The 21,363-nt window shown below is 41.9% G+C and overlaps 3 protein-coding genes across 5 annotated transcripts; 2 read left to right on the plus strand and 1 right to left on the minus strand.

The window, feature by feature from the left end:
• The first annotated feature begins 784 nt into the window (after window positions 1-784).
• LOC112281345 (sulfite reductase [ferredoxin], chloroplastic) lies at window positions 785-3,978 on the plus strand. The gene is made up of 7 exons (XM_024517748.3): window positions 785-1,011; window positions 1,267-2,055; window positions 2,166-2,462; window positions 2,571-2,768; window positions 2,888-3,139; window positions 3,256-3,414; window positions 3,531-3,978. The coding sequence occupies exons 1-7, from the start codon at window positions 865-867 to the stop codon at window positions 3,717-3,719; spliced, it is 2,031 nt and encodes a 676-aa protein (XP_024373516.1). The 5' UTR covers window positions 785-864; the 3' UTR covers window positions 3,720-3,978.
• A 1,260-nt stretch (window positions 3,979-5,238) lies between these two features.
• LOC112281346 (uncharacterized) lies at window positions 5,239-10,333 on the plus strand. 2 transcript variants are annotated; one of them, XM_024517749.3, is made up of 10 exons: window positions 5,239-6,262; window positions 6,554-6,629; window positions 6,840-6,936; window positions 7,254-7,356; window positions 7,569-7,699; window positions 8,022-8,205; window positions 8,392-8,555; window positions 8,716-8,934; window positions 9,050-9,397; window positions 9,539-10,333. In XM_024517749.3, exons 1-10 carry the CDS (start codon window positions 5,971-5,973, stop codon window positions 9,815-9,817), a joined length of 1,893 nt encoding a protein of 630 aa, XP_024373517.1. In that variant the 5' UTR covers window positions 5,239-5,970; the 3' UTR covers window positions 9,818-10,333. The 2 variants fall into 2 exon arrangements, with proteins under 2 accessions (XP_024373517.1, XP_073389753.1); XM_073533652.2 differs by having other exon boundaries at window positions 8,395-8,555.
• Window positions 10,334-12,115: 1,782 nt separating this feature from the next.
• Window positions 12,116-17,667, minus strand: LOC112281344 (putative histidine kinase 4). Of its 2 annotated transcripts, none has more exons than XM_024517747.3 (13): window positions 17,336-17,667; window positions 16,407-16,969; window positions 15,839-16,288; window positions 15,445-15,555; window positions 15,064-15,271; window positions 14,888-14,920; window positions 14,327-14,672; window positions 14,097-14,209; window positions 13,747-13,935; window positions 13,145-13,552; window positions 12,831-12,965; window positions 12,487-12,672; window positions 12,116-12,351 (listed from the first exon to the last, which is right to left on the minus strand). In XM_024517747.3, exons 1-13 carry the CDS (start codon window positions 17,561-17,563, stop codon window positions 12,259-12,261), a joined length of 3,063 nt encoding a protein of 1,020 aa, XP_024373515.1. In that variant the 5' UTR covers window positions 17,564-17,667; the 3' UTR covers window positions 12,116-12,258. The 2 variants fall into 2 exon arrangements, with proteins under 2 accessions (XP_024373515.1, XP_090105554.1); XM_090249428.1 differs by having other exon boundaries at window positions 16,407-17,179; window positions 17,336-17,653.
• Between the last annotated feature and the right edge of the window lie 3,696 nt (window positions 17,668-21,363).

The following is a 21,363-nucleotide window of genomic DNA, read 5'->3' on the forward strand; positions in this document are numbered from 1 at the left end:
AAGAAAGAAAAGTAGTTCGAGATGAAAAGCGTTGCATTTGGTAGAGACTCACCGTTTGCTCAAGGGCACTCTTCCAATGGGTTTCTATTCATCCACCACATCGTCTATTCATCCATCTATTCAATTTCGTCGACTCGTGTTCCACGGGCTTTGGATAGAGCCGAACGCATTCCCAATGCAGAAACCGGCCCGTGCAAGCTTGAGGCCTGATTCCGGGCCAGGTACATCGCGGGCAGTGCAAGCTCGTCCGATCCGCCACTGGCGCCCGTGCGCCCCCCAGTCGCCACTTTTCCTGAGCCACGAGTCCGTCACACTTTCGAACGAACTTTCATGGTCGCGTTGCGGTTGCGGTTGCGAGAGAATCCATCACTCGCGACCTCTGCGCAGATTCTCCTTCCTTCCTTCCTCCTCCTCACGGAAATCAATCGGATGCTTTAAGTTACTCCGCACCGGAAAAGCCAACCTAGTTCTCGCTTATCTCGCTTCCCAATGGACGGCCGAATGCAAGAAGAAGAAGTGGATGCGGTCGCAGCGCTGGTGGTCAAGTCTGGTGGTTAAGCCTCCTCTCGGAAGTAGTGCAGTAGCTCCCGCAGCGGCTAGATCGACAGTGTTCCCCTGCAGCCCCCTTCGCTAACGGTGCTGGTGATGATCAAAAGTAGATTTTTATGAGAGGAGGAGGGGGAATGGCAGGGTTTGTTGTCGTCTAGTGGATAGATTAGATTCGGCAGTTGGGGTGGGGTGGAGTGCGGCGTGGTGTAGTGTGGTTTAGTCTAAGACTGGGCTCTTGGAGGCGGGTTTGCGGAGTTCATCAGTGTTGTTTTTGTTGGTGTTGGTGTTGTTGGTGTTTTCGTTTAGTGTGAAGAGATGAATTCTCTCAAGGAGATGACGCTTGGCGTCTCAGCTCCTTTTGCGGCCTTCGATGGATTGAGGGTGAGCGCCGCGGGGCAGCAGCGGGCGACAGTTCGTGGTGTGTCGTTGCCCGGTTCTCTTGACGTCAGGGCCGTGGCCACGGTAAATGTCCCTGGGATTTTTGCTATCATTGCTGCAGTTCCTTTTGACGATTTGAAAACTTTGTTTTTGTTTTGTTTTGTTTTGTTTTTTTGTGAATCATCAGCCTCTCTTACCTGGATTGCGTCGCTGCGCCCTTTAGGCACACCCTAGAGTTCTTTGCGAGTATGAGTTAGATTTTGATCATTCAGTCTGAACTTTAAGCGCACGACGAATGCTAAGAGCTGAGTTTTGAAACCGTGGGTGACTGTGGCGCAGCCCGTGAAGCCACCCACAACAATGCCCCCGAAGCGGAGCAAGGTCGAGATCATCAAGCAAAACAGTGACTTTCTGCGCCACCCCTTGAAGGAGGACCTCACGACAGACGCTCCAAACGTTAGCGAGGACGCCGTGCAACTCATCAAATTCCACGGGAGCTACCAGCAAGACAACCGTGAGCTCCGAGGCCCCGGTAAAAAGGCCTACCAATTTATGCTCAGGACCAAAAATCCTTCCGGAATCGTCCCCAACCGCTTGTACCTTGTCATGGACGAGCTCGCAGACAAATATGGTATCGGCACGCTGCGTCTCACCACCAGGCAGACATTCCAGCTACATGGAGTCCTCAAGACCGACCTGAAAACCGTGATGAGCAGCATTATTCACAACCTGGGCTCTACTCTGGGAGCCTGCGGTGACGTTAATCGAAACGTTCTGGCCCCTGCAGCGCCTTTCAAAACCACAGAGTACATGCACGCCACAGAGCTGTCGACCAAGATTGCCTCATTGTTAGCACCCCAGGCTGGCGCTTATTACGACATTTGGGTTGATGGGGAGAAGATTACTCAAGACGAGCCGGAGGATGTGACCCTGGCTAGGAATGATAACTCCCATGGGACCAATTTTGAGGATTCTCCCGAGCCGATTTATGGAATACAGTTCCTGCCACGGAAGTTTAAGATTGCGATCACTGTGCCCGGGGATAACTCTGTTGACGTTTTGACTAACGATATCGGAATCGTTGTCGTTAGCGACGAGCATGGCGAAGTGGAAGGTTACAACCTTTATGTGAGTAGTGCCATCTCTCTTGTATCACAGCAATTTGTCGGTTATCGAATTGTTCTGTAGACCACTTACATGGCACAATCTTCCTCATTGATTATTTCGAAATTTTCCAGGTGGGAGGAGGAATGGGGAGAACTCACCGCAATGAGGCGACCTTCCCTCGGCTGGCTGACCAATTAGGCTTTGTGTCAAAGGACGATATCCTGTACGTAGTGAAGGCAATTGTCGCCACCCAGCGGGACTATGGCCGCAGGGACGACCGTAGAATGTCGCGCATGAAATATGTAGTTGAGGAATGGGGAATCGACAAGTTCAGGACAGTAGTGGAACAATATTTTGGCAAAAAAATTCAACCATTTAAGGACATCCCGGAGTTTAAATTCCAGAGCTACTTGGGGTGGCATGAGCAGGTAGCGATCTCTTGCTCGGCTTCTTTGTATCAAGGGCAGATAGTAGTCTTTGTTGCTATTTCAAGTAGCTTGGCTTAACTATCTCGTCTGAATCAACGATGGCTGCAGGGAGATGGGCATTTGTTTTTTGGTGTACACGTTGAGAACGGTCGCATTAAGGGAGAAGCAAAGAAGGTCCTGCGGGAGGTGATTGAGAAGTACAGTTTGAATGTTCGCATCACTCCCAATCAAAACATGATCCTCTGCGATGTCCGCCCTTCGTGGCGGCCGCGAATCACCAAGGCTCTTGCTGCTGTTGGATTGGTGGTGAGCCACGAATCCCACCCTTCTACCGAATCGAGGTTCGGATGTTTGTATTTATATCGTTATTTTTTCTGCAATATGGTGCCAGGGTTTGTTCCTAAGAGGACATTGTGCTCTTGCAGTCACCAAGGTACGTGGATCCATTGAATGTGACAGCAATGGCATGCCCAGCGTTGCCACTGTGCCCACTTGCCATTGCAGAAGCTGAGCGAGGAGCACCTGACATTCTGAAAAGAATCCGGAATCTTTTTGAGAAAGTGCGATTAAAGTCCACGGAATCGCTGGTGGTGAGAATTACCGGCTGCCCTAACGGGTGTGCTAGGCCATACATGGCAGAGCTCGGACTAGTTGGTGACGGCCCAAACAGCTACCAGGTATAATTTAATGTCTTGTCGCTTCGCAAGCACTCTAGTTCACAGACCAACATCAGTTTTAGTTAATTTTTTTCCTTTGTGAAACTTAGGGTTTCAATCTGTTGATTGTGGTGCAGATATATCTAGGTGGATCTCCAAACCAGACGAGGTTGGCAGAATCTTTCATGGAAAGAGTGAAGTTGGATAAGCTAGAATCAGTGCTGGAACCTCTTTTTTACATGTGGAAATCTCAGCGGCAAGTTGGCGAGTCATTCGGCGACTTTTCCTTCAGACAGGTGCGTCCTGTACACCCGTGAGTTATGGTTCTAATATACTATCCTGCCCAGTCCTGACTCTCGGTTACGTTAGAGTTGGTATTGATGTGTGGGCCTGTCCATTGTGTTCACGGCAGGGGTTTGGCGCTCTCAAGACCTACATTGAGAATTACACTGAACCTCGCAAGTCTCGCCGGAAAGTAGGTGTTTACTTAGACACAGACGTGCATGCCAATCTGTCAAAGGCAGCTGAAGGGCAAGGTGTCAGTGCTTCGCAGCTTGCTTCAAAAGTGCTTGCTGAATTTCTCCATCAAGGAGACAGCTGATACCTGAGCAACAACCTTGCTCAGCGTGCTTTTCGAGGCTATGTTTCAAGTGCAGAGAAAAGAGTTTGGGGCTAGGGCGACAATTTTTTGACGTTGATTTGGATCCCTGAATACTGTGGAGTGCTGTGGTTTAGGGGATCATCAAGTTCCTTGCACAGCCCAAAGCAAAGTATTTGGGCTTTTCAAGCTGAGTTTCATTTACACTCGATTGTGAGGTACTCGAGCAATAATATGTAACATGTTACACCTTTCCCAATAAGTTGTTATAGCTGTATCAAAAAAGTTCAGAGCAGCACCTTAGCAAATAGTTGCCTTTTAATCTCGTAGATGAATGGATAACATTATCAAGGATTTGCACACGAAAAGAAGAGAATAGACAGTAATAACATATTGCAAAATTTATGATGTCGCTACATAATTGTTGATCCATCTTTATGCGCTCAACCCCACAGATCCGCTTAGTTTCGTCATGTAATTTGTCACATTCTGCAAATGTATTGCGAAGCACCGCATTTCAAGTCGTATTATCTGAATCTAATTCTCCTCCAGAGTGGACAATTCCTCTAAAAAAATAGACTTTCCATGTGTTCGGACATCTGCGCTATCTACCACAGAGGTAACACTCGTGAGAAGTTCACGTCCTTGTTAGGTCATTGGGTCAAGAGCACAATGGAAATTCTCTGTAATTGATTCGCATCACACCTAATCCCAATGCCTCACGAATTATGTTGAACGGTTGCAGCTTCATTTGAAGCCTCTGTACAAATTGATGAGGCAATCTCCCACAGCAGGTTCTGTAACTCGTGCATGTCACGAGGCAGTGGGTAGTCGTCGCGTCTAATTGGAGTTGAGATACGGTTGTGACTGGATATGCAACTGAATATAACTATGTTTTCGTGAATTAGGAGAATTCCAAATGCCCCGTTGAATCATGCAACGATAAAAGGAAAAGATGAAATTTTTTAGCTAAATTGACGGTGTTCTTCGCCAGTTAGCTTGCTGTAACAAGCAGCCGTTCAACACGATTCTAGATGTTCTTCACGAAAGAGCATCTTAGCTCGCGTCGAAGTATTTGAAAGAATTTCAAGGTTACGAAAGGAAAACGAGAGAAAAATCTAAAGTACATCTTCCACATCGATTCATCACCTTCAAGGAGCACTGCTATCATCAGTTGGTTCCAACAATTGCACATAACGGCAAAGTGCGCTTCCAAGAGCATCTCCCGATCCTCCAGAAGTTCCTCAATCAACGCCGCATAACCACATTCATGTATAGCCCCTATCAATCATTTTGCAATCACGATTATCACATTATCACTACCGCATAAAGACAAGCTTTTGACACCAAATCTTGCGGGAATATAAAACAACACGGAGTTCCACAAGAGTTGACCCATTTTTAATTGCTCTTATCAAGCTGCTTTCTCGTCAAGATTCTCCCCTTGATTCTCCATTTGCTCTTATCACAACAGCACGTTAAAGACCTCTTAGGGTAGCAAGCCCAGTTCAACATACAATTCGATCCATACTTTTAGAATAGCACATTCCACTATTCTCCACTCACATTCCTCTCGTTTCTTTCACACACGTCGACTCCTCCAACTGAAACATGTTCACATTTTCAGGTACCCAGTAATTGCAAAATTCAAGTTCCTCCTTACTGAGTCGTGTCCATTCGAACGACTCAGCATTACAAATAGGTAACTTACTTCTAGAATTTATCATCCAGTTTCTAAATTTCACCCTTGGCTTGGCGGACGAACTCCAACCACTCGCACAGCCGTAAGCATTGATGACTGCTCTTCAAAACTATAGAATTTCTTACATCGAGCCTCGATCGAAAGAGAACACAGGAGGTTGGACAAGGGCTGGGAAAATTCGAACCTGGAAATCGGATGCGCGGGAATCGGACGGGACCAGATGGAGGTGAACAGCTTAAATCCTAAACCCAGATTCCAGGCTGACAAGAAGTGAGGCAGCACGGACACTGTCCAGTCATTCATAACAGAGCATCACTTGATCGTTCAGAGGAAGAGGAGCAATTGCAAAAGGCAGGAGGGTTGAATTGTCGTCCTTGCCAGGAGACTAAGACAGGGGGAGAAAAAGAGACAGAGAGAGTGAGAGAGAGGGAGAGACGTTCTGTTTTTCTGACTGAGAGGGTACCTTGTGCTGTCCTCGCTGCCTGCCCTAGCCAAAGTGCCCGTTGCCCCACTCCAGTCCCAGTCAAGACTGAGAGCATCAGCACTGCTGCCATGGCGATGGCCGCCACTTCCAGAGCTTCCCTCTCGCTGCTCTCCCTCAATCTCTCCTCCTCTTCGTCCTCTGTTTCCTCCCTTGCGCAGTCCCGTCGTTCTCCTTCCATGGCCGCGTCCCGAAGCTCCCACGTTGGAGGCAGTCGGGACCTTGTCTCTGTCAAGCAGCGCCTCTCCTCTTCCTCCTCGGTCAAGACCGGCGCGCCTCGCGTCTCGGCTACCAGGACCGCCAATGTGTCCCCCGTCTCCGCCGTCTCACCGTCCTCGTCTAGTCCCGGGGCCACCAGCCAGGGTGAGCTAATTGGCTTCAGCCAATGTCGGGTCTGTTGTTGCAGGAGTTTTTTCTGTTGCGGAATTGTTGATTGAGTTTGCTGTCAGTGGTCGTGTTTGGTTTTTGTGGTTGGGTTTGTAATGGTTTTCGCTTAGAATTCTGGAGCTGTCATCTGTTAGGTTTGGGTGTATGTTCTGCAGAAACAAATGTACTTTTCCGTGATGAATTCTGTCTTGTTTTTGTTTCGACGGCCCACTTTTCGATGTTTTTGTGTGTACCGTGATGTTCTTGGGTGCAATTTATATCCTGCAGGAGCGAAGCAGGCGCTCATTTCGCTTTCTGATAAGCGAAACCTTGAATTACTTGCCAATGGACTCGGTGATCTTGGGTACGCTTACCCCATTGTAACTGCTGTCTTCTTCTTAGTACTTAAACATGGGATTCTTTTTGTGTAGTGTGATCTTTCGGAAGGAAATGACTATGTTGAACTTCAGTTTCTTCTAGGAACATATGATTATCTACTTTACAAGTCTTCAATTACGAGCAAGCTTTTAGATGAATTGTCGTAAGTGGTATTGGATGGCTGGTTTATTTGCAGATATAAGTTGGTATCAACAGGCGGTACTGCCACTGCCCTTGTAAAGGCAGGCTTTTCTGTCACAAGGGTTGAAGAGCTAACATCGTTTCCGGAAATGGTGAGAAAGTTTGCAATTATTTTCTCCGAAAGGAATGCTAAGTTTCTCTATCTCTCACCATTTGCCTGTTTGATGTGTTCGTCTGACTCTAAATTCCGCCGTTTCCGTTGAACTAGTTTTCTTATTCGATAAATGGGAGGGTAACCTTGTCGCAATAGAAGAAAATTTAGCTGTTTCCTACTACATAGATTTTCTGCATAAGACGATGCTGCTGTGTCTGGAAGTTGTGAGGCGGTATTATACCTAAACCTTGAACTGTTTAGCTGAGCCTTTGGAATCTTGAGCTGACAGTCGTGAATTATCTTTGTTCTTCTTAGCTCGATGGGCGCGTGAAAACATTACATCCAGCAGTTCACGGCGGTATTTTGGCAAGGCGAGACATGCAGTCCCACATGGAAGCACTCCAGCAGCATGGAATTGGTGAGCTCATCTTTGTGTCGCCTTTGCAACATTATGGATAGTCATAATCCTAGTAAGTTGAGGATTGAGTTAATATTATCTACAAATTAGCACCGGGTCGAAGGCCTTGTGTCTTGAAACTACACTCCTGACTACCTGAATTGATATCAGTGCTCGTTACGAGGACACCTCTTTAGTTAGCCCTAATCTGTTGGAGTTTTCTTTTCTTACAGGAACTATCGATGTGGTGGTGGTTAACCTATATCCTTTCTATAGTACCGTAACATCCTCAAACGTAGATTTTGAGACGGGGGTTGAGAACATCGACATTGGAGGTCCATCTATGATTAGAGCTGCCGCAAAGGTAAGGTACGCCTTGTGTCTCAGGTTTGTCATTATTAAGTCCACTACCGTTCTATACCTGGTGATTCACTGGATCCCCAAGTTCTATTCTGACACTTGAACATTTTCAAATTTGTTGCTGCACGTCTTTTCCCTCTTTCTATGTACCTCATCCTAACTATCTCGTATAGGTGACTTTATCATTTCATATATCTCATTCTGGATGCTTCCAATCCCAATCTTGAACAATTTAAGAACATGCATAGGAAAGATCCAGCTTCGTTTTACCCCTTATCAATTCTGGTATGTTAGAACTAAGACATGCAAATTGATTGCTCTTACAGAACCACACGGATGTGATGGTAGTAGTTGACCCCGATGATTACCCAGAAGTTCTAGCAAAGCTTCAAAAAGGTGATGATAGTAGCATCAGCTTCCGAAGAAGGTTGGCGTGGAAAGCGTTTCAGCATGCGTCATCTTACGATTCAGCTGTGGCTGAATGGTTATGGAAGCATCAGCGAGATGGTGGTATGTCCATATTTTTCGTAACTACTTTTTGTTAGTCGCAGCTGGTTGGAGATTGAAGGTTAGCTGATCTCATTGATATAAACGCTTTTTGCGGCTGAACAACTTGAAGTGTGTGTTTGGAGTAAAAATAAAACATTGCTGGTTGCTCTTGATTCATTGTTAATTGTTCTTGTTGGAAATTCCCAGAAGAAACAACTGAATTTCCACCAAGTCTGACAGTACCTCTGACTTTGAAACAAAAGTTAAGGTATGGTGAGAACCCACATCAAAGGGCTGCTTTCTACGAGGACAAGTCACTTTGTGAATTCAGGGCTGGAGGCATCGCCACTTCAGTGCAATATCATGGCAAGGTAAGTTGATGGGTTTTTTCTGTTTATAATCTGTGACTCTAGTTGATGATTGTAAAATGACCTTTGCGAATTGAGACTTTGTAATGCTCTGTCAGTCTCCGGCGTTTTTTATGTGGTCGAGGATCAAGTTTTCTGATGTTGAACTATTCTTGTTGGGCAGGAAATGTCATATAACAACTATTTGGATGCGGATGCAGCCTGGAATTGTGTATGCGAGTTCAACAATCCTACATGTGTGGTAGTCAAGCATACTAATCCTTGTGGAGTTGCCTCTGTTGGTCCAAATCAAGGACTGTTGGAGGCTTACCGTCTTGCAGTCAGGGCTGATCCTGTTAGTGCATTTGGAGGCATTGTCGCATTCAATGTGGAAGTAGATGAGGTAAACTCTTAATTGGCTCTTTGTACACTTTTGTCAGTTCTCATTTTCGTGATTTGATCTGATTTTGTATTTATTATTCTTCTTTGTAATGACCTGGTGACGTGTGTTTTTGTAGACCCTTGCACGCGAGATTCGGGAGTTTCGTAGTCCCACAGATTGTGAAACCCGGATGTTTTATGAAATTGTGGTGGCTCCCAGTTACACAGAGAAAGGTCTAGAGATTTTGAAGGGGAAATCTAAAACTCTCCGTATTCTGAAGGCTGAACATACCAAAAAGGGTCGACGGTCTTTGCGACAAATTGGGGGCGGTTGGTTGCTCCAGGATTCTGATGACAAGACACCAGAAGACCTTGGGTTTAAAGTTGTTACAAGCAAGGTGCCAACCTTGGAGCTCGTGGATGATGCTCAATTTGCTTGGCTATGCTGCAAGCATGTGAAAAGCAACGCCATTGTTGTAGCTAAGGTATGTCAGTATTCTCTACACGAACCCTAATTTGGTAATGTTTCTCATCAGTATGATGCAATAACAGAGATCTTTATCACTTGTTTTTCGTTATCTTGGTTCGCTGACTACTTGATACTGATACAATTTGAAATCTCTCAGGATAGCCGGATGTTAGGAATGGGAAGTGGCCAACCGAACCGAATCAAGAGTTTGCAAATAGCGTTGGAAAAGGCTGGGGAGGAAGCAAAAGGTGCTGCTCTCGCAAGCGATGCATTCTTTCCGTTTGCTTGGAACGATGCTGTTGAAGAGGCTTGCAAGGCAGGTGTGAAGGTCATAGCACAGCCTGGTGGTAGCATGCGTGACCAAGACGCTATTGACTGTTGCAACAAGTATGGAGTAGCTATGCTTTTCACCGAAGTTCGTCATTTCCGACATTGATAAGCATGGCACTTGTGAATCATTTAATTCAAACTATCACGGAATGACAATGAGAGGATCCTGGATTGTCATACTTCATCTGGATATCCAAAGACGGACCCAAGGCACCTGTGTAGTGAGCCGCGTATGAAAGTGTATCTTTGGTCACTTTAACAGCACCAGGTAGTCTTTGATAGTTTTACGCAACTTATCATGTCTACAGGATTGCTGTAGCTTTTTCTAATAGGATTTTGTCACATGCCTGGTGATCAGGGATGCCAAGCGTCTTAGTTTTTATCAGTCACTCGTTGTGGCGAGATTTTGGGTCTACAGAAGTCTACAATGGAAGCAGATGGTAGGGCAGGGTGCTGAACGAGAATCTGCTCATGCAGCCATTTTTGTCTTTAAATCCAGCTCCCAAATTTTGTCATCTGAGGTGGTGGCTGAGGTAAAAACATTTAGTGGAATCTGTAATTGTGCTGCGTTGTGGATGAGCACGAGTTAGCAAATAATGAGTACACTTTTGGGTGCACACAACCGTTAGCGCGTACACGTATTGATTTACGAAGCCCACAGTGTCAATGAAAAGCCACGGAGATGTCCATCGCTACGAACCGATGCGCCGGTTACCCAAGCTGCTAGGCAACGGACAGGAGTGCTCTTGCGGTTTATTTGTGGAAGTTACTGATGGTTTTATAATCTCATTTAATTGTATGACTATCTCGAATGCAATGCATTGACTAATTAGTTCCTACATTGCCATTGAAGAACAGACACAAGCAATTTTCGTTGCTGCAGTTGAGATCAGTTAGCGAATGATCACATTGATGTTGGTAATTGTTGCATCTCGCAATGAGTAGGGGCGTATATGAATTTGAAGAGACCAATTGTGAAGAGAACCTCGAAATCTAACTGATAGAAATTGCGGTATCCGTAGATACGCAAGTGGCGTCAGTGCAAATTTAGTGTTCTCGAGGCTTGACCTTTGTACTGGGACCCCCCAGACGCAAATCTCACCTGTTCTCTTCACTGGCCACGTGATGTGCTTCAACCGCACAATTTTTGGATCCTGATAGCACTAATTCCCCTCAAATGTAATACCGGTTGAATGAGTGTCCAAGTTTGCTGGTCTCATCATTGAAAACAGGGTAACTGGTCTCAAAGGGCCATGCAGTTGAAGTTCCTTTACCTCCTAGCATTCAGTCTACGATTCTCAAAAGATTCCCGGTTTCGAGAGCACGTATCTATCAGCACCACATCTCCAAGTTCCACTGCATCCATATCCAGTGGTCGCCCTCCACATGACTCTAAGCAGCAAGACTCCAATGACGTCCACATCTGCTTTCGCTGTGCTTTTGTTTACAAGAGAAACTCTAGCGGCATGTAGCTTAGCGAGCGTTTACTCACATAGATTAATTGCAGTAACCTCTGGTCAACGAGCCAGACGAACTCCAAGTTCCTCCGATGTGTATTGAACTTAGCACGTAACATAACTTTGCTGCAGGCGATGCCCGCTTTGCAGAACAATTTTCTGCCGTTACTCGTGCAAGTACGAAAGAGCCGCAGCAATTCCCTGGAGGTAATTGTGCCACAAGTTCAAAGAAACTCCTGATAATTGCTGCACCCAACAGATTTTGAGTAGCCAGTCAGCGAGAATTCCATCGGATTACTAGTGCCACCCGAGGGGACGCGGGATTTGTAGAGGTATGCTTGATCCATTCATCGTTACGAAGTTGATATCTTTTCAACGCAAATTTTTATTTTTCTCATGCTACAGATGGCGAACTTCTTAAGTTCATTCAAATAAAATCTTCGGCGATTTCCCTCCAACAATGAAATGACTATCAGTGAGGTTTTGTTCCCTCACTTCTGACAGTCAGTATCTGACATACTGACTTTTGATTCGGTAAAGCATGTTTCGCGATTGAGGACCCTCTGCAAGTGCTAGATCGCAGAGTGAATCTTAACAATTTGCAGGTCCAGAATGCCCAATTTATTAAAACATATTTTAAATGCCAAATGAAGAAAATGTTACTGTAATTGTAGCAGTCTTTCTTTAAGCTCGTTAACATTGTGAGTGGAACAACCGAGTGGCGAGAGAAGATGTGAGAACGAGAATTAGAGAGGGAACTAAAATGGTCCGAGGTCTTTCAGAAACGTCCGAGTCGGCGAGGAGCAGTTGTTGGCACGTGTAAATTAGTAAAATGATCTAACAGATCTGGTGCGCCGCCTGAAGCCTCTATCTTCACGCCGATACTCCGTGGACCTTGATTTTAAGAGCACATAGAAACGATTCTCAAATTGATCTGAGGAAAAAAATGCGCGTCACAAACTTCAAACCGATTCTTATTAACCTTTACATTTACCAGCATACACGGCCAAAGTGCTCTTTGACCCTACCCACTTTTTCCTAGCGAGCAAAAATTCCCTTCAAACTCAACGAAGTACAACTGGAACACTCGTTAGCTGCCGACGTCTGTCATGGGTGGTACATTCACCAAGTCCCTCTTAATGAATCGCTCCAATAGGGACTGCAGCTGTTTCTGATCCAGAGGCTGTCAAAGCCAAAAGAAAAACATGTCAAAACTTGTTGAATCAATACTTCACTACATCTTCAAAATCGTTTGCTAACGGTGAACAGTCCATTCTAACGCCTCGAGCGCATTGAAATACCAGAGAGTTGCACTTACTTTAGTAATGTAGTCATCCATTCCTGAGCTGAAACACTCTGCGTGAGTGCCTTTCATAGCATCCGCTGTAACCGCAACGATGGGAAGTCGGTTGTGTCTGCACCAGTTTACGTTTGACTTGCAACAAGTGTCGCAGTTTTCGACTTCCCAATTGCGAATGTGGCGTGTTGCTTGCCAACCATCCATCTGTTAAGGTCACCGCATTAGCCACACATACCAAGAACTAGTTCTGCAACTGATTAGAACTAATGAACCTACAAACGAAAACAATGACTTCAACTTCTATTCTGAAGTTGCACCTGCGATTATGATAAACTGTTGAGCTCTAAACTGCAAAGTATTACCTCGGACATCTGAATATCCATCAACACGAGGTCTAATTTCTTGTCTTCAATGCCGCTGTTTACGCTTGACACTATGGCACCGTATCTTTTCAACATTGAAGTTGCTACTCTTTGATTGACCATGTTGTCATCCACCTAGACATGAGCACAACATAGAACCAATGATAATAATCAACAGTGGTCATACATCAATATTGCTTACGTATCAAGATTGGCGTCCTCTTAACCACTTGAGTTCAACACAAACATAAAAGTTTCTAGAAAAGATCGCGTGCAATGGATTCAGAAGATAATGTGAAGAAAGAGTTGATTACCACAAGCAGCCGTTTGCCAAGCAGTAATTTGACATTGTCATTAGCCTTCTTCTTCACGGGTGCTTGGGGTTTTAAGCCCATTGCCTCTAGCAACACAGAAGAGCCTGTGGATAATCGTAAGGATTTGCTAATAATGAAGGACACCCCAGCATCTTTTAATTCTTTCTCACCTGGAGGAGATACTGGATTTGAAGTGAGAACTAGCACAGATAAAGCCTTTAGACTTGGTGTGCTCCGTATTGACCTGGCTAACTCTACAGCTGGTGCACTGGGTAACCCTTTAATATCGACCATAACAGCTTGAAGAGTAGGTCCTCCAGTCCTCTGCAAAATCTCCATTGTGGACTGTACGTCATCGGCAAGCTCAACATGCATGCCTGAGTACCGCAAGAAGCTAGCTGTAATTTCCTGCACCATGAGATCACCTTCACAAGTAATTTGTCTCTGATGACTTGGCAGTTAACGCAAGCGAAAAAATGACAATATCTACGTGAACATTTTTGCAAAAGAGTGTAGGCATTGCCTCATGTAACTAAGTCCAAACTTCTTCCTGTCATGATAAGGAGATGGCATTCGAGAGTGCGATTCGTAAATGACAGTACCCGATGAACGAGATCTGTATCCACAAGAGCAACATGTAAACCCTTCAGTCTCTTATCTTCCATCGGAAGTTGCGGCTTACTCCCTCCAGCAGTGTCGGCAAAGCTTGCAGGAAGCGTAAATTCAAATACACTTCCTTTGCCCGGCTCGCTCATCACCCTTATGGTGCCGTTCATCAGTTTTATCAGTTTCTGCAAGACTCAACATAGACACTTGTCAACCAGCAAAAATTTACTTTTTTTCAAATTTGCAAAAACAAGACGTTCACGTAATTCAACAATCCTAATACCTCGACTCTAATGAATGCACGAAAGAGCAGTTTTAACTTCTTCGTAAGATAACATGAACTCACCTGGCTTATAAACAAACCAATTCCAGTGCCTCCATGCTCTCTTGAACTGTTGCTGTCGGCTTGAGAAAAAGGTTGAAACAAACGAGGCTCCATATGACATGGGATGCCAGGGCCTGAATTTCAATACTATTACCAATTAGTGTTTACTCACTGAGTAAACAGAATGAGAGTCGATATAGGGAAGAATCATAAGCTGAAATATCACGTGTGTGCGTGGGGGGAGTCAGCACCTGTATCCTCCACAGAAACGATTAAAATGAATTGATTTGGAGGCTTGCAATGGCTCCCAGATAGGTTCTTCCATTCCCATTTCCTCCATAAATCAAGTGCTTCACTTCTATTCGACTCACTTCCAGGTTGAATACTCAATCTCGGAGCAACATCCTGGTCTTCATACAATTTCATCCCGTCGGATCCGACTAGTGAAAATGGTTCATCGGGAAGCACTTGCGAAGGCTGAACGTCTCCAGGGACCGCAGAATTCTGGTCAATGGTGATAGCCGTGAAGAGTGCTTTGTTTCCTTGACTGACGCGCATTGCACGAACACACACAAGAATGTTGCCCTCCCTCGTGAACTGGTGAAGAAATAGAAGTTTTTTTTTTTTTTTTTTTCTTTTACTTTGATTTTTAGAAATTATATAAATAAAGAAACACAAAAGCAATTATAACTGGTTGTAAGAATGACTAGCAGCTGAGCAGAAACACTCAAATCACCATCACAGAACTCGGTATTCAGGATTCAGAAAACTTATCATTGATGTGTCAATTGGTGGAAACAAAAAATTAGTACCTTCAAGGCGTTGCTAACAACGTTGGCGAGAATCTGCATACAAGAGGGAACACGAGTTAATTTCAAGCTCTACGAAGTTCAAATTTCAGCATTCCATACGAACTCGGTCGTTTAAGATTTGTCATAAAATTGCTAACTGGCGCTCAATAAACTCGTAAAGAGAAAAGGGCAAATACCTGATGGAACCTTCCAGGATCTCCCACTATGTAATTCGGCACTGCATCATGGACAAGCATGGACAATTCGATCTTGTTCTGCTGCGCTCTGTCATCAAAGAGTAAAAATACGCCGTCCACCTCCTTACGGATATCGTAAGCGACCGACTCAAGCTCCATTCTACCCGCCTCAATCTTGGACAGGTCCAGCACATCATTGATGAGAGCTCTGCCATCACATCTTACACTCGTCAAGGAAAAGTATGGCAAAAAGAGAGCGCTCAGGGGAAGTTTATGGCACTGCAGGGACGGCCATGGCTGACCTACTGTGAGCGCAAGCAATGATCGTCTAAGAGTAGACGGATAAATTGACGAAAAAAGTAGCAAAGTATAGGAGCGTACATAAGAGTGTTGCCACTGGCTTGTACAACTTTAACATATTCAAGCTGCTGGGTAGTCAAATTGGTTCCCATAAGCAAATTCGTCATTCCAATCACTCCATTCATTGGAGTCCTGTATCACAATGCCATAAAGAATTACATTAAGTAGGATGATGAGGACCACAAAACCATTTAGCATAATACTAGGGACGGTTCGGCACAGTAAAACTTGAGGTATACTTTACGCTTTCAAAGGAATGAAACAGAACTTGCGGAAAACCAAGATGGAAACAAAGAGACATATGATGAGACCTGCCCAGAAAGTTCATAAAATACAAGCCTGTTAAAGGAATGTCATGGTCTTTCCTAAACGAAGTCGCGTAGATGAACAGTTCCAGGATGATTGAAATACTAACCTAATTTCATGAGAAACTGTTGCCAGAAAATTGGACTTCGCTTTATCTGCAGCTTCAGCAGCCAATTTGGCGACATTGAGGTCCTCGTTCATCTTTTCCATGAGACGAACCTCCTCCTCAATAGCCTGCATTCGCTTGAGCACTAGGTAGACTATGATGGAGAAGAAGATTACTACCAGTGACATGAGAAGGGGCCATGCTATGGCAGCTCGCAGAGCTAGCAGCTTTAAGTTTCGCTTAGGAAGACATCGCACTTCGAAATGTTGAGTTCCATATTCCCACGTCACTGCCGCCTTGCTAAACTCCGAAGCCCGACCGGCTGGATCAAATAAAGGGACCGCACATGATTTCGAAGAAGCTGCAGCCGAGCAGTTATAAGAATCAAATGACTCTAGTTTTGAATTCACGTTGAAAACGGCGACCACATCCATGTCGTCGACATCTGTAAATCTGAGCCGCAGAGGGACACCATGAAGGTTGCAATTCCTTCAAGCTCGCAATCGAGAAAGGATACAAAAACGACACACAAAGACAGAAAGTCAGCGACTGGATGATAACAACCCACTACCTTGACAGGACTCCGTGGAATACGTCAGTGACATTCATAACGATTCCCACGTAACCCCTACAAGCCTGCCTTCGCGCTTCTGTGCTTGAGAATGAGGTATAATCACGTCCCGGACCATAATACGCAAGATAGGCTCCCATTTGCCATGTGCCATCACGCCTTGGAGTTACAGGAGACAGCGTAAATAGCCCTGTGTCCCGTGCAGCATCTATGGCGCTTCTGTAAGCAGGGTATGCTCCAGCGTCTACAAATAAGTACTTGGGCACCTTATCATCGGTCTCGAACACAACGGGTGAATACTCCGTGTCATTGGCAGACCGAACTTCAGTTACATTTGAGTGGTTAATGTAGAGAATGCTGGTGTTCCACTTTCTCTCGAAAGCTGCTCTGTTAGCTGCAGGTACCCGCTCCACATACACCAGTCTCTTCACAGTGGGTCGCAGGAACAAGGTTCTCGTCGCAAAGTTTACCCACATGTCAGCGCTAACCTCCGGTACGCTGGCCAACAACCCCACTATGACAAAGGATGCATTCAGGTTATTCTCTACCTGTGACTTCAAGACCTGAACGCGAAATCGCCGAAATCCAGGTAAGAAAATGATTCATATGCGTTGCTCATAAAACCCCAGTCTCCCAAGCCAGTTAAAATTTCAACCAAAAGTCGCTCAAATGCAACAAAGATATCACATAAGCTAAATGTCAAATTAAGTGATGCCTTCAGTTATAGTTTCTTCATTTGCCGTCGACGCTATGACAATGCCCTTTGCAAAAACCTTCATAAAAACATGTAAAAATCAAATCAAATCAAATCAAATCAAATCAAACTATGTAAAAAAACCCCGCGTCGTTAAAAACATGCGAGAAAACTCATGAAAATCCACGAGCGAACCAATGAAGGAAGAACGCCAAGACCACAACAGCAAGCTCACCTCCTTACGGTTCTCACACTTTAGATCAAACTCCTGTTCCCTGAACTTCAACGCAGCTCGCCACAGCACCGCCCCGACACCACAGGCCACAATCCACCCCAACACGACGACTAGCACCCTGATGGGCCCATATCGCAAGCACGCGGAGGAGCTCCGGTGCAAGGATCTCAGCTTTTTCCCAGGCCTGTTCCATCGCAACGCCTCAGGATCAGACTGGCCGGCCTCCATGCCTCCGGAGCAATTCTCCGAAATTCAATCTCACCCCCCAGAATCCCCCATCCTGCCCACCAGTCTCGCCGCTCGCGCACAGTATCCTGCTTCTTCCCACAACCCACCTCCCCTCCCCTTCCCCTCTCCCACCCCCACCTCCACTCGACGTCGGACTCCGATCATACCTCCCCTCCCTCCCCTTCCCCTCTCCCACCCCCACCTCCACTCGACGTCGGACTCCGATCACACCTCCCCTCCCTCCCCTTCCCCTCCCCTTCCCCTCCCCTCTCCTTGCGCTTAACGAACTTCCACTGCCATCAGCACCCCTGTTATTAAGGGGATGGGGTGACGTCTCAGTCTCAAGGGGGTTGGATCCAGTGCATATTCCTACTTTTGGAATGTGGGTCCCAATCCAGGTAGGTCTAATTTGCCAAAAGTGACGTGGAAATCTGAGCAACGGCATTACATTTCTGAGCTTCAGAAAAGGTATCCCTTGAACGCATTAATGGACGATCCTTTAATGTTGTGCCACGCAATGCAATCTATGTCAATTTATTTTCTATAAATAGATGGACAGAAGAAGTTCCTTGATACTCTTTTTTCATCCCGAAAATGTTGGGTTTTAGGGTTGGGATTCATATCATTCATCTATTGGGTACAGCTCTTTCTCGCTTCTTGACAATCTGGTCTATAACGTTTTAGACCAGATTACTATACGTATGGTCATAAAATAAGTATTTTTATGATGAGAACATTGAATTAAAAAGTAAAAGAGAAAATAAATGATGTAGAGATTGGACTGCTCCATGTAAGATTTTACAAGTATTGAGAATCTAAGATTTGAAATTGAGTTTAAGAAAAGAAAAGAATATATATATGTATATATATATTTGGTACTCGAAAAATTATTTACTTGTTATTTAAACCATAGCCGAATCAACTTACCACAACTTTTAATAATAAAATTCCACAATAACATAATGATTTATAAAGTATGCTTCAAATATAAACAATTATTACTATTATTAGGTTTGACTATATCACTTATAAAATAATTTTATATAGATAATGTTTTTAATGTTGCAATGATCATATATTATTATTTTTCAAGAAATCAAAAGTCCAAACTTTGATTGATAAATTGCTGCATGTATTTTATTTATAAATAAATTAATTAAATTAGTTTTTATTCTACTATTAAAACTTCAATTTAACTCCAATTTAGAATAAATTATATTAAAATTTTATACTTTTGAATATGATTATGTATTTAATATAAAAATATAAAAAATCCTATAATCAACCAAGATTATATACAACCATCACTTAATAATAATAAATTTAGTTTAAACATTAATATTTTCCATTTTAAAAGTTTCATTTGATAAAACAGAATATTAATATTTAAAAATCAACTATTTTTCTTTAATAAATTAAATATATCAGGTTTAAATATAATATTTTATTAATAAACAAAAAAAAACAAAAAAAAACAAAAAAAACAAAAAAAACAAAAAAAAAATTTATAATCATATTCCAAAAAACTTCTTTCCAACATTAAAAGAAGTAGAAGCATTAATTAGAAAAACTGTGAATGAGTCTAGATATGAGATATAATACCTATACTTCAAATTCAACACTACTTATGCATGAAAAATAAAACTGGTTTCTATCTTATGAATAATTACTTGTAATAAACCAACTTATATAGATGCAAGTGTCCTTGGAGGTCTAGCAAATGGATAGTAGTAATAAAATGTAAAGAGATACTTGTAGATACGACATTATAAGTATGATTTAGCTCCAATTCTTTTTATATTTTTTAATAGATATGTCTTGTCCTTTGATGGTGTTGCCACTATCTAACATACGAATAAATAAAAGGTTGCTTCTAAAGCAAATATGTGTAGTATTTTCTAACAAAACAACACTTCTCAAGTCATTGTTCAAAACAAATATAATACCAAACAACAACTTGGTGTAATTGGCCTATATAGTTGTATTTTATAAGAAATATTGTTAGATAAATTGTAAGGAAATAATCTTTAGATTTTTTTTTAAAAATACATTATTAGTTATCTTAAACATCTATTCTTAACTTCAAAAGCTTTTCATAGCTTTTTCAAAAGAATTTCTTGAAACTTTGATATTACATTCTGCATATGTAAATCAATCAATGAATTTTATGTTCATATGTGTATTTTGCACCTAACTTACTTTGTATTTAGTACATTCAAAAGAATGTTTTGGCAAAAGCTAAGAAGTGGTTTAAAATCCATGAAGATTTTAAAACATTTATGTAGTATTGGAGGAATATTGTTTGCATCAATACAAAGGTAGAATTTCAAACTTTGTAGATAGAGTTGTAGAAGGCTCAAATCATTAGAAAAGAAGTTATTTGTTACATGTACGCAACTTGGATCCTACATTAGACTTGCTTTGTTTGTGTGTGGATAAGAAATGTGATGTATTTTAGACATTAAATTATATCTTGTTTAAAACAAAATCACTTTGCTATAAAGATATAAATTGTAGTATTGATAAAATACTTAAAAGAAATATATAAAATAAACCATTACATCTATGGAAATTCAAGATTAAGCTACATTTCATAGAATTGCATACAAATCCACCAATTTTTTTTTTTTGCTTATTAATCCTTTTGATGCCTTGTTATCTAAAAATCTCTTATTATAGCATGCATAATAGTTCTTGAAGAGTTTTAAAAAACTCAAATGGTAGGTGATTATACAATACTAGATTGTATTAGTTCCTGACAAATAATCATTGATCTTCCATGTTTTCACAAATTAAAGGGACTAGTAGATGCTAGTGAACCTTGCCTTTATTATGATTTTTATCAGTATTTGTAGTTATAACCAATTTTATTAAATAAAAATATATCACATAGTTTAAGCTTAAAAGATTTTCTATCACAAATTACAATATGTTATAAAAAATCTCATTGCATCAACAACAACTTTTGGAGTGATGAGAATAAAATATTTTTCAAATAAAATAGAATGGTGTGAATCTTCAAATTGTACATACAAGAAGAAGACTTGCTAGTAGTGTTGCTTCCCTTCTTTTTTCAAGTATCCAATAAGAATCTATTGCATTTAAGATAGTAATATATATATATATATATATATATATATATATATATAAACATTGTAAAAAGTGATAAGAAATTAGGCATAGTAACTATATACATTGACAATTATTGCAAGAGAGATAAGATTTTGAGATATGAAATAATGATATGACAATAATTTTATTGAGTACATAGAAGGGCATGTGATACAACAGGTGTCTATGCAATAAAAGATGGTTTTCCATCCAATGGTTTTGTAAGAGAATCTTATACAATTTATTTTTATTTTTAGATTTAAATTTAAAAATTTTAAATTTTAATAACTTGTAATTTTTTTATTTTATTATAATTAATTATATATATTTTTATATTATTATTTTTATTTTTAATTGATATATATATATATATAGAATTACTTCAAAAAAACCAAATTTGAATAGTAATAATTATTTTATTATTCTATTATCAATTTTTATGTTTATAATATTAAATGATATTTTAAGTATAATTATTAATTTATGTATAAATATAAAAAACTTAATCAATTAGATATGAATTATTACTGATTTTTTAATGAATAAATTTTATTCTTGCATTATAAAATATTGAAGAATAAATCAAATATAGATAGATTGTATTTACAATATCAAAGCATTTGTTTCTAAATAGATTATAAATACTTAAAAATAATATTATAAAAAAATTTCAATGAAAATAGATTTTT

This window comes from Physcomitrium patens, chromosome 4 (assembly GCF_059467195.1).
Source record: "Physcomitrium patens ecotype Gransden chromosome 4, ASM5946719v1, whole genome shotgun sequence".
Lineage (NCBI taxonomy): Eukaryota > Viridiplantae > Streptophyta > Bryopsida > Funariales > Funariaceae > Physcomitrium > Physcomitrium patens.

What these genes read in the sequence shown, in the direction of transcription:
- LOC112281345 (XM_024517748.3), top strand. Translation starts at nt 865, where the DNA reads ATGAATTCTCTCAAGGAGATGACGCTTGGCGTCTCAGCTCCTTTTGCG. An exon ending in TGGAAGGTTACAACCTTTAT is followed by an intron (nt 2,056 to 2,165) that starts GTGAGTAGTGCC and finishes GAAATTTTCCAG; the next exon opens with GTGGGAGGAGGAATGGGGAG. An exon ending in GCGACTTTTCCTTCAGACAG is followed by an intron (nt 3,415 to 3,530) that starts GTGCGTCCTGTA and finishes TGTTCACGGCAG; the next exon opens with GGGTTTGGCGCTCTCAAGAC.
- LOC112281346 (XM_024517749.3), top strand. Translation starts at nt 5,971, where the DNA reads ATGGCGATGGCCGCCACTTCCAGAGCTTCCCTCTCGCTGCTCTCCCTC. An exon ending in TAACATCGTTTCCGGAAATG is followed by an intron (nt 6,937 to 7,253) that starts GTGAGAAAGTTT and finishes TGTTCTTCTTAG; the next exon opens with CTCGATGGGCGCGTGAAAAC. An exon ending in TCAATGTGGAAGTAGATGAG is followed by an intron (nt 8,935 to 9,049) that starts GTAAACTCTTAA and finishes GTGTTTTTGTAG; the next exon opens with ACCCTTGCACGCGAGATTCG.
- LOC112281344 (XM_024517747.3), bottom strand. Translation starts at nt 17,563, where the DNA reads ATGGAGGCCGGCCAGTCTGATCCTGAGGCGTTGCGATGGAACAGGCCT. An exon ending in GCCAGTGGCAACACTCTTAT is followed by an intron (nt 15,272 to 15,444) that starts GTACGCTCCTAT and finishes ATGTGATGGCAG; the next exon opens with AGCTCTCATCAATGATGTGC. An exon ending in TTGTTAGCAACGCCTTGAAG is followed by an intron (nt 14,673 to 14,887) that starts GTACTAATTTTT and finishes TTTCTTCACCAG; the next exon opens with TTCACGAGGGAGGGCAACAT.